General features: G+C 45.9%; 2 protein-coding genes across 3 annotated transcripts; both read right to left on the reverse strand.

The window, feature by feature from the left end:
- Nucleotides 1–908: 908 nt before the first annotated feature.
- On the reverse strand, nt 909–7,526 carry LOC310704593 (acyl-coenzyme A amino acid N-acyltransferase 1-like). 2 transcript variants are annotated; one of them, XM_083498251.1, is made up of 4 exons: nt 7,334–7,526; nt 5,914–6,385; nt 4,904–5,106; nt 909–3,901 (listed from the first exon to the last, which is right to left on the reverse strand). In XM_083498251.1, the coding sequence occupies exons 2-4, from the start codon at nt 6,374–6,376 to the stop codon at nt 3,305–3,307; spliced, it is 1,263 nt and encodes a 420-aa protein (XP_083354377.1). In that variant the 5' UTR covers nt 6,377–6,385; nt 7,334–7,526; the 3' UTR covers nt 909–3,304. The 2 variants fall into 2 exon arrangements, with proteins under 2 accessions (XP_083354377.1, XP_083354376.1); XM_083498250.1 differs by lacking the exon at nt 7,334–7,526 and having other exon boundaries at nt 5,914–7,208.
- Nucleotides 7,527–10,652: 3,126 nt separating this feature from the next.
- CCDC86 (coiled-coil domain containing 86) lies at nt 10,653–15,076 on the reverse strand. The gene is made up of 4 exons (XM_083498727.1): nt 14,755–15,076; nt 14,128–14,257; nt 13,011–13,085; nt 10,653–11,221 (listed from the first exon to the last, which is right to left on the reverse strand). Exons 1-4 carry the CDS (start codon nt 14,985–14,987, stop codon nt 11,102–11,104), a joined length of 558 nt encoding a protein of 185 aa, XP_083354853.1. The 5' UTR covers nt 14,988–15,076; the 3' UTR covers nt 10,653–11,101.
- Between the last annotated feature and the right edge of the window lie 236 nt (nt 15,077–15,312).

The raw sequence follows: 15,312 nt of genomic DNA on the forward strand, positions 1-15,312 counted from the left end.
TGCACACAAAATGTATACGCTTGTGACTTCAGACTTAGAGAGGCTGCATGTTGTTATGAATATGAATAAGATCACCAAAGGTGGCATGTTAAAAAATGGGGTGTTGCTCTTTGCCACTCACTAGAGGAGGGGGGTTTCATGGGGTTTGTTTATCCTTGTTCTTCCTTTATCTACTATAGTTCACCTTAAGGCTCCATGTAATTAACAGTCTAGTCTTGGTAGCCTGCAGCAGATATTTGCACATAGATAGCGGCAGTACATTGTACAGTGCCAACACATGCGGACAGTAGCTACTCTTTGCCAAGTCATTTTCGCTACTGCCTTGGCTGTTTGTCCCTCCTCCTTGCGTGCAACAGGTAGCCACAGATTTGTTCTGGCTTCTGAAAATTATCAGGCTTTTCTGGTATTGCTAAGCTCCTAAAATGGTCAGAAATGGTTCTACTGAGCAAGGCTGAGCTGGAAATTGTTTTTGGGTGGGTTGACTGAAACAAGTAGTGCTTAATTGGGAAGAGAATTTGCCAGAGCCTTGGTAGATACTTTTTTTATTATTCAGCAGAGGTGACCCGTCTTTCTGAACCAGTGTGCACAATTGGAATTTAGAGAAAGTACTATGGGACCAGTTACAAAAATGCAAGCAAACCTCCACTTCCCATCAATGGTGAGGAGAGTGGAAAGGTACCTACATCAGCCACTACCGTGCTTGCAGAGAGAGAGAGAGAGAGAGAGAGAGAGAGAGAGAGAGAGAGGGAAGGAAGCTCTTTGAACCTGACCTCTGTTCTGAACATCCTGGCATCCAATGAAATGTGCACATGTTTAAGGGTGGGTGTGTTTAAGGTAGGGGAAGATGAGTCAGTGCAAACAATCTCTTGTGCCTTGTTGATTTTTGAGGGGATTACTGAGGCATTATGTAATTTTGATTTTTTTTTATTAAAGATTTTCTTGATTTACAAAAGTGTTTGCAATCTCTCTCTCATATTTTTTCCCCCATGTAACATTTTTACAAATCATTTTCATTTGTTGAGACATTAGGAAGAAAAGGGGGAAAGAGGTGGAGGGGGGAGAGATGGGTGGGGTTGGGGTCAGGTGGCGATGTTTCTATTTTACCTACTATATGTAGGGTTTAGTGTCAGCGTTGCTTGTGCAGGTTCTCTGTTGTTTGCTTGTGTTCCTCTGGTGGTGAGAGAGGTTGGGGTTGGCCTAGGGTGTGGTTGTTCATTTGTGGTTGGCTGTGGCGGTTTTTGTTTTCATGTGTGAGTGGGGTGGGTGGGTGTTTTGGTTCAGGTTAGCCATATTGATTTGTATGCTGCTGGTGGATTTTTGTTGTTGTCTTGTTGGGCTGTTTATGTGATAAAGGGGAGCCATACCGGGGTGAAGGTGTCTTCTTCTATTTGTCCCGGTGTCAGTTTCAGTTTGTTGGTTAATTTTTCTAGTAGGGCTATTTCCTATACTATTTGGTACCATTGCTGAGGCATTATGTAATTGCAACTGGTGAGCACTAGTGAGCACGCTGGCACCTACAGGAGCCCGTGTGGCAAACTTATATCTCCTTCGGACACAGCCAAGTGAGAGCTGCTTTTCCATGGGGCCACCCCACATGGCAGAAGGGTGTACATACTTAAGATACCAATGACTTCCCCTCTTCTCTTTACATAGTTCCTTTTACACATCTTATATCCCTGCATATTTTACAAAAACTACCAATCAGTTTTCCATTATTACATCCATCAAAACTTATTTACACTGCTGACTTTACCTTAATGGTGCCAGCGTTTTCAGCCGTACACAATTATTTTCCACATATTCAATAAACATTTTCCAATCTTCTTTAAACATATGTTCTTCTTGTTCTCTTATTCTGTATGTAAAGTCTGCAAATTGTGCATATTCTGTTAACTTCAGTTGCCATTCTTCTTTGGTTGGGACCTCGCTTGTTTTCCATTTGGGGGCTAGCAAAACATGGACCGCAGTTGTTGCACACATAAATAACCTTTTCTGACACCTGGGAATTTCAGTCTGAATTATCCCCAACAGAAAGGACTCTGGTTTTTTTGGGAAAACAATTTTAAACATTTTTTTCAATTCATTCTAAATGATTTCCCAATAACTGTACATAAATTATTATTTACATAATTTCAGCGGTTTAAGAAAACCACTGTGATTCTTTTAATTTTAAGAGGTGTCTTCAGGTGCTGTCATATAACTCAGTGCATGATCTGTGATCCAAATCCAGATGTTCACATTCTATAAAAATAGAAGTATGTATGCAAATGTAGAGACACACTTCAGACAGAAAGAGAAACCTCAGCTTTGCTGGTTTCTTTGTATACAGCACAATTTTGAGGAGGCTGCCACAATGGGAGCATGACAAATGGTTTTTCTGTCACTAACACCTTAGTTGTAGCTAAAGGAACCTGTCAGTTATGCTAGTGTGCCCACATACATGCCTAGGGACCAATCCAAACCCATGATCTACTTAGCTGTCCAATTCAGCCAGCTTCTTATAGTTAGGATTGCTTTGCATGGCTACGAGCAGCAGAGGGGGCTCTTTTGGTAGTTTCACTGCCCTCAGAAGTTTGGGGAGTGGCAGCCCACTCTCATGGGCTACTTGGACCGATTGCCCACCTGCCAATCACCTGACAAAACTTCAAACGAAATAGTCTGGAGTGCGCTCCCAGTTCTTCCTTCCTTCCTTTACACAGGTAGCTTAGTTTGAAACTACCAACAAGAAGAAAAATGATTCCCCCCCCCCACCCTTTGCAGCCCAGCTTGAATTCAAGACAGGGATGCGAAGGAAGATTTGGGAGCACACTGTTAAGTGCTGTGCCCATTGTTCCTTTGTAGTCAAAAGTGAGTGCTTTTTTGAATCTGGTGCCTTTTCCTGTCACCTTGATCTTGTCAATCACCTTTTGTGTTTTGTAGTTGCGGTTTATTTTATTTCTAATGTGCTAGCTTTGCAGAGCTTGAAATGTCCCTTTCACCCAAGTGCTTAAGATCAGACAGAACGGGGGGGGGGGGGATTATTGTCCCCATTTGACAGATGAGCAAGTGTAGCAAAGTGGCCCCAATCACCCCCCCCCAAAAAAAAAGAAGCATGAGACAGGCAAAAGGACTGGGTGCAGTTCGCAGAGGCCTAACACTGTCACAGGCTTCTGGCCACGCAATTGTCTTTCTGGTGAGTGTTCTCGAAATAACATGTCACAGGGATATTCTCACTCTGACGGTCTTCCGTGTGTGGGCGGATTCATTGGATCAAGTCTGGAGAACTAGAATACGTCACCTGAGCTGGCTTTCCTTCCTTCCGCTATTAGAAATTGCTCTTTCCAACCGGGCCAAGATGAAGCTCGAGGAATTTCTGGATCTCCTTCCAGGAGTGCTCTTGGGCTTTGGCGTGCAGTTCCACTTCACCTCCCCATTGGTTAGGCAAGAGAGTACTCCGGAAAGCAGAGCAGTAGCAAAGCGGGGAACCGGGGGGTTCTAGGAGGTGCCCAGCCCCCGGATACGACAGCAAAGCACAGTTCATTTTCCCATGCTGCTTTGCTCTGGCTATGGCCGCCTCAGCAAATAACTTGCTGTTTAGGCTTTGGTCGCTTTCTGACACCACAAAGAGCACGGGCCCTTGGGCCTTCTCTAGAGGGATGGCAGAGGAGTGATGTCTTTCATCCAAAGGATCTTCCATGACGTGGTAAGAGGACATTGTCCCCATTTCAGTGATGAGAACCTTCTCAACAGCATAAGGGATGGCAGGGATATAGACGTCACGAAAGCGAAGTGATGCGCCTCTCATACCTGTGGCACCATTGATGCACACAGCAGCCACAATCTGGTCTAAGAAGGTAATCATGGCCAGTGCGATTTCCGATCCTTTGGACAGCCCAACGACTCCAAGGCCCGGGCCTCTGACCTGGCGGGGGGAGGAGGGAGGGAACCACACATAGCTATTTCATCAACAGCATGAGAGGCAGATGCAAGTAGTGTTTTGCAAGAAGGAAGGCTATAAATGGGTTTGTTCAGAAGGAAGAGTGATTCTACACATGGTGCAGGGTGAGTTAGTAGACTGAGATGGCCGAATGCTGGATCGTACATCAGACTGCATGTAACCCTTTCTAACTGGCTCCTTCTGCACTAGGGCCCTTTCACACAGCATTGAATATAGTGGAATATTATCTAGTGGTGCCCTTCCTTACAGCCAAGCTCTTTCTAAACGGTTTATACACAACTGAGTCCTGCTCAGCAGAGATCTCCTGCCAGGCTAATGAGCAGCTTCCTCTCTGGAGCTCCTTCCCCTTCTATGTATTGCTTCCTCTTCAGCAGGGCTGGGGAATTAGCGAGGAATTACCCCTTCAATCTAACCTGAGCTCCAGCTCACGTCCTACCTGATCATTGGCTGATGGGAGACCGAGTCTGGTAACAAGCTGGAGGACCACAGGTGTCCCACCTCTGCCATACACAGTCAGATTCCCCCACAAAATGTGTGTGTGTGCGTGTGCACTGTCTTAGGCGTGTCCGTTTTTAGCCAGATCAATTCCATACAAAGACAAAATGATGCTTGGGAGATCCTACTGTATTGTACAAAACCTGGGAACTACCTAGTGATGCCTGTGTTAGTCTACCTTTGTCTGATCAAGTGCATATCACTATATATTCCAGAACCCTGTTTGGTGCCACTTTGACAGTGCATTCCTTGTGGGGATCCAGGCTTCTCCTGCACCCTCGTGGGTCAGTTTTGACAGGTGGGTGGGACCACACACCTACAAGTCACTTAACATCATTATGATGTCAGATGATTGTGAGGTGGCTCGCCCGCCAAAAACGTTCCTCACTCCTGATCTATTTTAATCTCTATTGTCCCACTACAGAATGCCCTTGTAATGAGATAGAAGAAAATATACCCTCTCAGACACACCTTGGGATGTTTTAAGAGTAGTGTGGATGCTTCCTCAAAATATTCCAGGTCCACTTCTTCCAGGGTCTGTGGGAGGTCATCATAGCCAAAGAAAGCCAGAGCTAGAACAGCAAAGCCTTTATTGGCCAGTAGGACGGCTCGAAACTCAATGAGACCTCCAGACCCACCAAATAGATCAATCACCCCTGGAAACGGCCCAGGCCCTGCAGAGAGTCCAAGAAAAAGGGAGAGCAACTATGAGTGAAGGTATTTGTAATTGTCTATAATAAGAACCTCCCTGCCTGCCTGCCTCTCTGAGACCATGCAGGGTGGGATGGAGGAAGGGGGTGACCTTGGAGAGGACAATAAAAGCAACCTGGGCATGTGAGCAATGTGTGTCCCACAATGAGGGAAGAGAAGGACTGCACGATTGTAGGGAAGGTTCAGAAACAAATGGGAAAGTTGCATACAGATGTGTGGGAAGAAGGAAAATGAAGTGAAGAGGTAAAGGAGAGGGGGGGGGACACTTCTCTTTATTCTTATAACCCATAATGTATAATAGGACTCTCTCATCCAGGTACCGATGAAGCCCCAGCCCACATAGGTTCATCTATGCATTAGGTGCTCACAGACCATCTACTGAGCCCACTAGGCCACAGCAGGCCCACTGATGGGGCGGTGTGAAGCATCTGCCTCACCCTGCCTGCCCCACTGCTGGTGGAATGCCCCCCTGTCGCTAGTGAGAGAGAGGCATTATGGAATGTGGTGTTGCCGTTCATCTTCTCTGCCCCTGAGGCAGGAAAGACGAGGGGCAATGCCTTGAGGAATGTGCCTGCTCTCGCAGGGTTTGGCAGGTGGTGGTGGGGATGTTCTGACAACAGCGGAAGTGGGGTGGGATACAGCAGCGAGGGTAGCCCATTCCCATTTCACCACAAGTTGTGAAACAGGGGTGGGCTGGCACTGCACTAGGCCATTCCTCATTGTAGTGAATCACCCGGGAGGGGAGAGAAAGTACAAATCAGTTTTCTTACCTGGTGGCAAGAAAAGGGCACCCCGAACTTTGCCTTCTTTGACCTGGACACGTTCCACTCCATGGGCTGCGTACCATCTCTCCACAGTGCAAGTGGCCAGTGGTACAGCGTTGGGTGAAGGAACTAATACCACAGAGCCAAAGAGGCTGACCTGGATGCGGAAAGGGCTGCCTGTCACGTTGCGTTTCATCAGCCTGCGGAACTTTTTCTCTGGCTTCAGGGAGGAAAAGAGGCCCATGGGCCAAACACCTACATAGTCCCCGCCTAGAGCAGCCGCCTGCTTCACGTCCACCTCCCCAGACAGATTTGCCCGGAAGTGGGCTCTGGATTGAAACTTCTCTCCTATGTCATCTGTAAGCAATGCATGCAGGGTTACCAGCTGGGAAGGGTCCAGGCCAGAGGCGCGAATCCACACGGGTGAGTCAGCTAGTGAGCTTTTTGGGGTGACAGTGAGGCAGGCCATGGCAGCAACCTGAGGAAAGGGAATCAGTGACATTTCCAGTAAGTTTGGGAACTGTAAGAACGAATGGAGGAGGAGCTCAGCTTCCCTACTTCCCCTAGGGCAATTCTTGCCCTTAACCTCTGATTGAAGCTCTCTCCTTTATATCCCTCCTTTCCTCTTTTACACACACACTTTTAATCCTCTGAACTTGGTGAGGTAGGTTGGGATGAGCGTTAGCAACTGGCTGAAGATAATCCAGAAATCTTTATGGCTGAGGAGAAAATTAAAACTCCATTCTGTCCTAGTTCAAGGTTGGTAGTCGACCAAGTTTTACATCAGAGCTTTCCAAACTGTGTGTTGCAACACATGAGTGCATTGTCAGCAACAGTGTGCGGGTGTGTCGTTCAAACGCTCCCCACACTCCTCCTGGGGCCGGTAAAGGGTGGAGGCAGCCCACTGGATTGCTAATAAAACTGAATTACCGTGCTGCAAAACGATGCATGTCTAAAAAGTGTGTCGCCAATATGAAAAGTTTGGAAAGTTCTGTTTTACACAGAGCAGGCCCACTGAAATTAATTGACATGACTAAGTTAGCTTGATTAATTTCAGTGCATCTACTCTGAGTAAAACTCAGCTGACACGGGCTTTTAACCAAGTTCTTTTCTTCCTTGGAGCTGAAACTCCATGCACCGAACGGTTTGCTCACTTGCGCGCTGCAAGAAGCCCGCCTGCCTGCGCACGCTTGCAATCGAAGTTGCACTTGGAAGCGGGGCCTTCGCTTCCCGCTGCCGCTGTGGCCGTGCTGGCTGCGGCTGATGGGAACTGCGCAACAACCCCGGCTGGGAGGTCGCCGCTTCCCGCTCCGCCCGCTAAAGGTTTGGGGGAGCGCGGCGAGCGGATCTTCCTTCCCCTCCAGGCGTCTGCAAATCCTCCCCGCCTTTCCCCGCGCGCCCAGGCGACGGTGGGTTCTGCACTCACCGCGAGTTGAATGGCTCAGGACCCGGAGGAGTTGCAGCCGCCAGCTCCTCTCTCTCGCTGCTCCGCAGGTGCCCAGTACCTTGTCGGATCCTCGCCAGGGTAGTGCCTCCCCGGGCAGGGCACGATCTTGTGGAAGGGCGCCAAGCGGGGAGTTGCTCTGTCCTGCGCCACGTGACTTGGCGCGGCTCCCTCTGGAGCAAAAGGAGGACAGATAAGGCGAGGCAAGTCGGTGCGAGAAGTGAAACCTCTTCCCACACCCGCGCTGATTGGTGTTACTCAAGGAGAGGATTCAGGGCATTGGGGGTGGGTGGGGAGGTAGCTGCCCCTCCTCACCGCCAGATGAGCCGTCCTCCCCACATTTCCAGCTTTCATGGCCTTTGGCTCAAAAATGTGTAAAGTTATTTCCTTTAGTTTTCCAGATTGCTGTTTCTGTCATGGTATGCTTTAGATGACATCCCTGCATTGCAGGGGGTTGGACTAGATGACCCTAGAGGTCCCTTCCTACTCTGCAGTGATTCTGCATCTCATCCGATTGTTTCAGTCCTTCCCCTGGCCTTTGAGAGAACTCTAAACAAATGTACAGGGTGAGTCCTTTGAAAGAGGCCCCGTGGATACAGAGTACACATGTTCCAGGGGCTGTACATGCCAGTGATTCTGTGTGAACTGCCGGTGCTTTTTAAATGGGTAGCTTCACTTTGTCATGTTTGTTGTATTTATCAGTTAGCTAGATGGCATTTTAAAGTATTTAAGCCCCATCCTTCCTTTATCGAGGGTGCAATGAGATTAAGGGCCACTATCTGAACTATCTTGGCCATTTGATTGCCCTTTTTAGCCATTGCTGTCTTTTTTTATTTGTATATATTTTATTTGTATATATTGCTTGTTTTATGTTGTTATGGCCGTTGGCTAATGCAAATAAAGTTTATCTATGTTTAAACCCCCATTCTATAAGCTGCCTTGAAAGGTCAACTAGCTCAGGGAGACAGCATAGAAATTGATTAATAAATAAAATACAGCTAACATCAGTAGAGAGGTGGTATGTGATTGTTCTAAACATTATTGACCCTGATTTAGAAAGCTTACCTTGCTGGCTAAGAAATTGTGTATGCAGTTTAGATACAAACGTGCAATTTGATTTGCAACTCCCAGTGTCACATGTGGTAAACACACTCACTCAAGAAAGAAGAGGTGGAGGTCCAATTCTAGAAGCAAAAGGTGGGCACTTCTACTCTGTGCATCCCATTTGCTGTTAAAGTCAGACCTCTAATTTTGCAAATGATAGAGCTACAGGGGAGCTGTGAGGTAGGTAGCCAAGTTTGTTGAAGAGACCAGATTTTTCAGGGTGTATAAAACAAAAAGGAATTGCAAATGAGCTACAAAGGAATTTATCTAAACTGGGTGACTGAATCCCATATGCCAGTGTGAACTTAGTTCAAAGTGGTCAGGGTCATTTTGGTGATCTATAAATGGCTTTTGATGAAATTGTTTTCCTGGAGCTTTTTAACAGGCTGTGTCAGAGAGTGAAGATGTTGTGTATTCTCTACCACAGAGCCTTCTCCCCCTGTAACTGTAGATAACTCTTTGTGTGGAAAAATACATAGCTCACATGTAACATTAACTCTGCCCCTCTCCAATATTGTTCTTTGGTAAGATGGTTCATTCTGAATAGAAATAATATTTTAGCCAACTATAAGGTGTATTGGATGAGGAAATCATTCCCTCTAATAGCAAACTCTATGAGGGATGTTTGACACTGTCTTTAACTGTTTTAAAGCATCAGACAAAGACTTTCTCTTTTCACGGGTTTTTGGACCTTAGTTTGAAGTGAGACGTTGTGGCCTTTTTGAGTGGGGATGGGATCTGTAAATCCTCATTTTTATTTGTGTGACTGTGTTTTTATATTTTTATCAAATGTTCTTAATTGGTTTTAATAATGTAAGTTGCTTTGGGTCGTCACTCTATGAGAAAAGTGACATATTTTGTTACTATTATTCTCAGCAGAGGGCTTTTTAAGGCTTCTGGGAAACAAAGAGAATCCCAAGGTTCACAGAAGTTAAACATTTTTTTTGGGGGGGTTATCTATGGGGGGAGGAACACCCCCCCTCCAAAAAATGAAAACCAGGGAGGGGGGAAGGGAATGAAGAATCTTGGGAAGGGGCATGGCTGGCTGGAGTCTTCAAACAAGAGCACTCCATGCTACGTTTAGGTGTGCTTATGTTGTGGTATTTCACACTTGATGAAGATAAAGCTGTTTTCCCCTACAAAGGGCTGTAAATGATTTTTGCTCTAGTTTCTGCTCAGGAGCTGCTGCTTTGGACAACTCTGGGTCTGTTGCAAAAAGGTCCCTTCAGGAGGTAGGGGAAATTGGGCATTGTGGGACCTCTGCTGTTTGTCCCTCAGAACCCAATATTTTCAGTAGTGGAGGGGGCTGCCCATTTCCACCCTGCTCCACACGAATTCTCCTTGAGACCTAACTCATGTCGATATTCAAAGCCCCAGATCAGTAAAAAATGAGACTTTGCTCTCTGCAATTAATTTGCAACTTTTTATGTTGGGCAACCAAGTACAGGGTAATCATTGACAGAGACATTGGTCCAGGTGAATGAACCTTAGTTTTTCATCAGGCAAGATCAGGATCATGTTATACAGTGTACAAAAACTCAACCACTCCCCTCCCTTATTTTCTGAAAACAGCAGAATCATACAACAAGCTCTTTCTGAAACTGGAGGCTTGTACAACAGTTCTTGTTCACATCCCTTTCTCTGCTCATAAGGAGATTTGCTAGATTGGAGTCTTAGCCTGGTTGAACGTATGCCAAAAATTATGCCGAAGCTTAAAAATGTTCCCAGCTAATCAGAACCTGGGTCCCCCCCCCCCCCAACAAAAGGATCACTACCTACTTCAGAAGCTTACAGAAAAAGCTTCTGGATTTGAGCCAGTGTGCTGCAATAGCTAGACAAGACCAGGAGACTGAGGTAACCCTTTGCTCTACTGAAACCCATTTAGCCATGAAGCACATTTGATGACAATGGGCCATCTTCCAGCCATTCTGCCCAATATGGCTGTTGTGAGGAGAAAAGTTCCACATAAGCTGCCTTGATCTCCTTCAAGGAAAGTTTAAGATAGCAATGTGATAAAATAAAAACAAAGCGTGTTTTTAGGGTGACTTTTGCCATTAATAAAAAATGCTGAAGCCTGAGGGCTTCCATGAAAGACAAGCCCCCCCCCATATAAATACAGATAGGAGACTTTCATCACTGACCTTGACAGTCAAGTCGTCTGACACCACAAAGCTAAAATATCACACAGGCGCATAAATCCAGAAAGCAATGGTTTTAATAACTGCAGAACCAGTCAAATGTCCCATTCCATCCCTAACCCAGAAGAATACCCAAGAGCAACCAGGTTATTTATGATCTTTTATATATAACCCTACAGTCTGGAAGTTGCGAATCCTCAGACAAACCCCTTTAGGGCATTGCCCTATTTCATAAAGTCTGGGGTCTGCTGCTATCCTGGAGAACGTTTAGTTTTTAAAAAGACGTCTAAGCACTTCACGCTGGAAGATTCTGCTTTGCCATCACCACAGAAAAGCAAAAGGGAGGCTTCAGCTAAGGGGCATCTGGATGCAATGTAGCCTTCTCTGGAAGAATCTGATCTCCAGGGCCAAGAGAAGCCAGGGAGCAAACCAGCAGTGCATCTGGCCAGCGCATCTCAAGAAGCCATTTTCTATTTACGGAGAGTAGGGAGGGAGACCCGTCTCGGACTCATTCCTTGGCTGCTTTGCGCTGCGTTTGGCGTTTCTGCAGCAATGCCAGTGTGTCCCGCTTCTCAATGCGACGCAATTGCTTCTTCTTTGCACGCTTCAGTTTTGCTGGATTCCGAATCTGAAGGAAGGAGCAGAAAAGAAATGACAATGGTGCTGCCAGCACTCTTGTATATGAGACTTAAGAACTCTCAGGAAGAACAAGTTTCCTATCCTCGCCAGAGGCTTCAGAACAGGGATAGACAAGACTTTGGACTTGGGGATACATTCTTTGATTTTTACTGGATCCAGAAATCCACCAACAAGAATACCAAGGGCAAAAGATATAGTACACTTTGAATGAAAGGATTACGAGTGCAGGAGATTGATCCTGAGTAGCAGAACTGAATTCACAGTTCTCCCATGCACCTGCCCTCCGCCAATACACACTCTTCATTTCATCAGTATAATTTAGGATGGATGGAGGGTTTTTTTAAGGTATGTGTGATATCACTAAACAATTGGGGGTCATGCATCTTTGGAGACGGCCTTCAAATTATCCAGAGATCTGCAGAAGAATCTTGATCTATCATTTGGCACGCACCATATTATGTCCAAGATTGTTTTACAACATGAGACTGAAGATTTTGTGAATACATCATTATTCTTACTAATAAAAGGTAGGTAAAGGACCCCTGGACAGTTAAGTCCAGTCAAAGGCGACCGGGTTGTGGCACTCATCTTGCTTTCAGGCCGAGGGAGCTGGTGTTTGTCCACAGACAGCTTTCCGGGTCATGTGGCCAGCATGACTAAGCTGCTTCTAGCGCAATGGAACACCATGACGGAACATTACTATTTTTAATATAGATCAATTATAACTGGTATGCATGAGAGAACGATGAGTGAATCTTTGGAAAGCAGCTCTGCAATGGTGCCAGTCAGGAAAAGCAAAATAGGGTGGCCAACTGCTGTAAACAGGACTGTTTTAAGCAAAACATCAGATCAACGGCATCTCTTGAGAGATGAAACTGCACATCCAGAAAAGCTGTGCCCATTTGCCTAGACCTGAAAGGCACCATGATAAGGAAACAATTTATGACGTTTGAGCCACACAGCCTGAAAAGGCCTTGCAATCCTGGGACCTAGAGGTATTCAGATGGGCATCCGAAAGATGATGCAAGTGCTTTGCGAGCGCAGAAACTGTCCATGTCAGTCTTGCAATCCACAGATTTTAAGAATGGGGAAAATGATCCATTTATGAAACAACGTCCTTTCAGCACCCCAAGGATAGGAGCCGTAGTCATCTGGAGGGCACCACATTGGCTACTCCTGAATTAGATACTATTCTTGCAAGATTTTGGCTCCAGCCCATTCTTGCATTGATCAGCAACTAGGATTATAGATTTTCATCCACATTCACATGGTATTAGTCTGGCTAGAGTATCACCCATTTTGCTATACAACATTATATCTCCATTACTACATTGGGCAAAAAAATCCTGCGTTGTCTTGGCTCAATAAGTGGTGGATATATAGTAATTGTAAGGTGAAATAAGCAGCCTCTCCATCATCCAACCACCACAAAGACAATTTCTAGCCTACACCTCTCTTGGCTCACTCTCACTGGAAACAAAAATGGCGTCCTAGTTTAAGCAGATTTATACGTAAAACGAGTGTGTTAGGCTAAACTCAACCTAGGGTAAGTGAGGGTTTGGATAAACTTTGTATATTTGTTAGATGAAAACATGCCCACACCTCCCCTAAACACTCCTCCTTGATTAGCGGCAACTAGGAAGCATGGTCTAACATGTCATTTCTATCAAGCTAAGCACAACACGGAGAGAACAAATGATCTGTTTATTGCAGCAGTGCTCCCCTTCTCACAGAAGGCAAGTTTCTTCTTCAAGAGAAAACTAAAAGGGGAAACTCACCACTTGCACAACCTCTGCCTTCCGCTCATTCTCCAGTCGTCTTCTTAAGTTTTCTTCCCTTCGCAGTTTTTTCTCCTGAAGGAGAAGACAGTGAAACCAGTTATATGTATTATTTTAGAGCCACAGCAGTGGGAATCTGAACCCTGATCTCCCAGGTCCTAGTCCAACACTCTATTCACCACAGCACACTGGCTTCCTAGAGTACTTCTGCTATGGGACAGCTATATATATTAAATAGGCAAATAATGGGGAAAGCAAAATGTCACTTAGAGGATCTGAAATATTTTCCTTGAAGCTTGAATTTGTTTTATTCTGGATTATTTTATTTGATGTTTTAATGTGTTGGGGGGAAATCCCAAAGCAGTTTATTTTAAAATATAAGGCAGTACAGAAATGAAATGAATAATAATAATAATAAAGTTAATTGGTGCGTAGATATTCTGTTGTGGCGACCGTAACCCAGGTTTAAGGGCACTGAAAATTAGCTTATATTCCTGAGTTTCTAACACTGTCCAGAAGAAAGGACATGTGTCACAGCAAAGAAGACCCTCTAACTTAGTATTGCATAATGGATAGTCCTTGAACATGAAGGGCTTATCCAAATATCTTAACCTGTCGGCAGGACAATACTGGAGTGGGGAGGTGCTCTTTTAAGTATTTAGGTCCTAAATTTTATAAGATCTCGATAAAACTTTTGAGTTCAGATTAGTAATATTTTGAAAGACAGTGCAAGTCTTTCAGTACACATATGGCTTCAGTCAGCTGCTGCACTTAATAACCAGGGAGTTGCCTTGTATGCTAACTGTAGCTTTCATGTTGTCTTCAAGGGCAGCACCGCATGCAACACACTGCAGTAATCTAAGAGGTTATCAGAACATGTATTACTGTGAAAAGTCTATCCCAGGTCCAGGAATGGCAGTACCTGGCGATCTAGTCAGAGCGGGCACTCCTTAAGACACTTGGGTCTCCAGTGACAAAGATAAATCTAGGCACATCCTTGGGTGACACACCTGTTCTTTCGAAGGAGACCGACTCTATTCAGAACAGGCCACCTGCCTGCTTCCAGACCTAGGAACCACTATTCAACAGACCACTTTATATCACAATTTTCTCTCACCTCACGCTCCTTTCGTTTTTCTTCCACCAATTGCCGTGCAAAATCTTTGACTAGTTTCTTTTCCTGACGTTCCTTCATCTTGCGTTCCCAGGAGGTACGCAAAGGCTTATCCAGAGTCATGAGAGAAAACCTAGCAAGGAGAAAACGGAGCCATTACCAACCACTGCCATGAGCGTAAAACCATACAAAGGCTTCAAATGTATAGGCTTTGGCTTTAAACATATACACTATTTTCCCCCCTCTCTTAACTCTTTTTAGTTATTTTTAGCGTGCATCGCCTTGATATGGTTGTTTAGAAGGTGCTTAATAAATAGATGATAACAAAAAACTCAAGTGAAGCTTGTTTCTAAGTTCCTGTTCATCAGACGGGGCTACACACTTCGCAGGCCATGCTCTCCACAGACTGGCAAAGACACTGTGTAGAACAATCGAACTATTCTGTGGAAACGATTGGAGGGGGCTTATTTAAGCATTGCAAACCACCTGTGAGTCAAATTTGTTTCAAAATCAGAGCAAAAATTAACTGCACGCGACTTGCTTGTTAACCTTCAGTTTGCACCATACGCAAACGCAGTAAGTAGCGCAAAACAAGGTCCCGCCGCCTAAAGGCGAAGATCAAACTCTCACCGCTTCTTGCCGGTGTCTTTCCATACCCGCCCCGATTTAGGCTTTCCTCTGGGGATGGCGGGCGCCTCCTTCCGCTTCGTGCCCGGGGCAGCTGCCTGCGGTTTCCCTGGTCCAGCTTCTACCGAGGCGGCCGCTTCCTCGCCGTTCCCGGGCTGCTGGACCTGCTCACCTCGGTCAGTATCGGGAGGGGGCTGCTCACTCAGCGGCTCCGCTTCAGAAACAAGCGCCGCCATAGCCTACTCGCCGGATCCCCCGAAAACTGCTGCTCTGCCTCCCTTCACGTGGGAGAAATACAGGGACGTCCCCCTCGGATGACGTTTCGTCCTCAAGCATATGCGTAGAGCAACGCGAGTGGTTTGTTCCGCCCAGGTGCGTGAGGGAAACGTGGGCGGAGACAGCCGCCTGACCGCAATTGGCCAATTGTACTTCGGCTGCGAAGAGATGCGGTCTTACCCGTTCCGTAACAACAGTTCCGGTTTCCGGTTGTATTTGGTGTGATTCTTCACATGCGGGGCAACATCATCGGAAATGCATGGAACTCAAAAGGGCTGGAAGTTG

The sequence above is a fragment of the Podarcis liolepis genome (genome assembly GCF_965112155.1).
Source record: "Podarcis liolepis genome assembly, chromosome: 1".
NCBI lineage: Eukaryota > Metazoa > Chordata > Lepidosauria > Squamata > Lacertidae > Podarcis > Podarcis liolepis.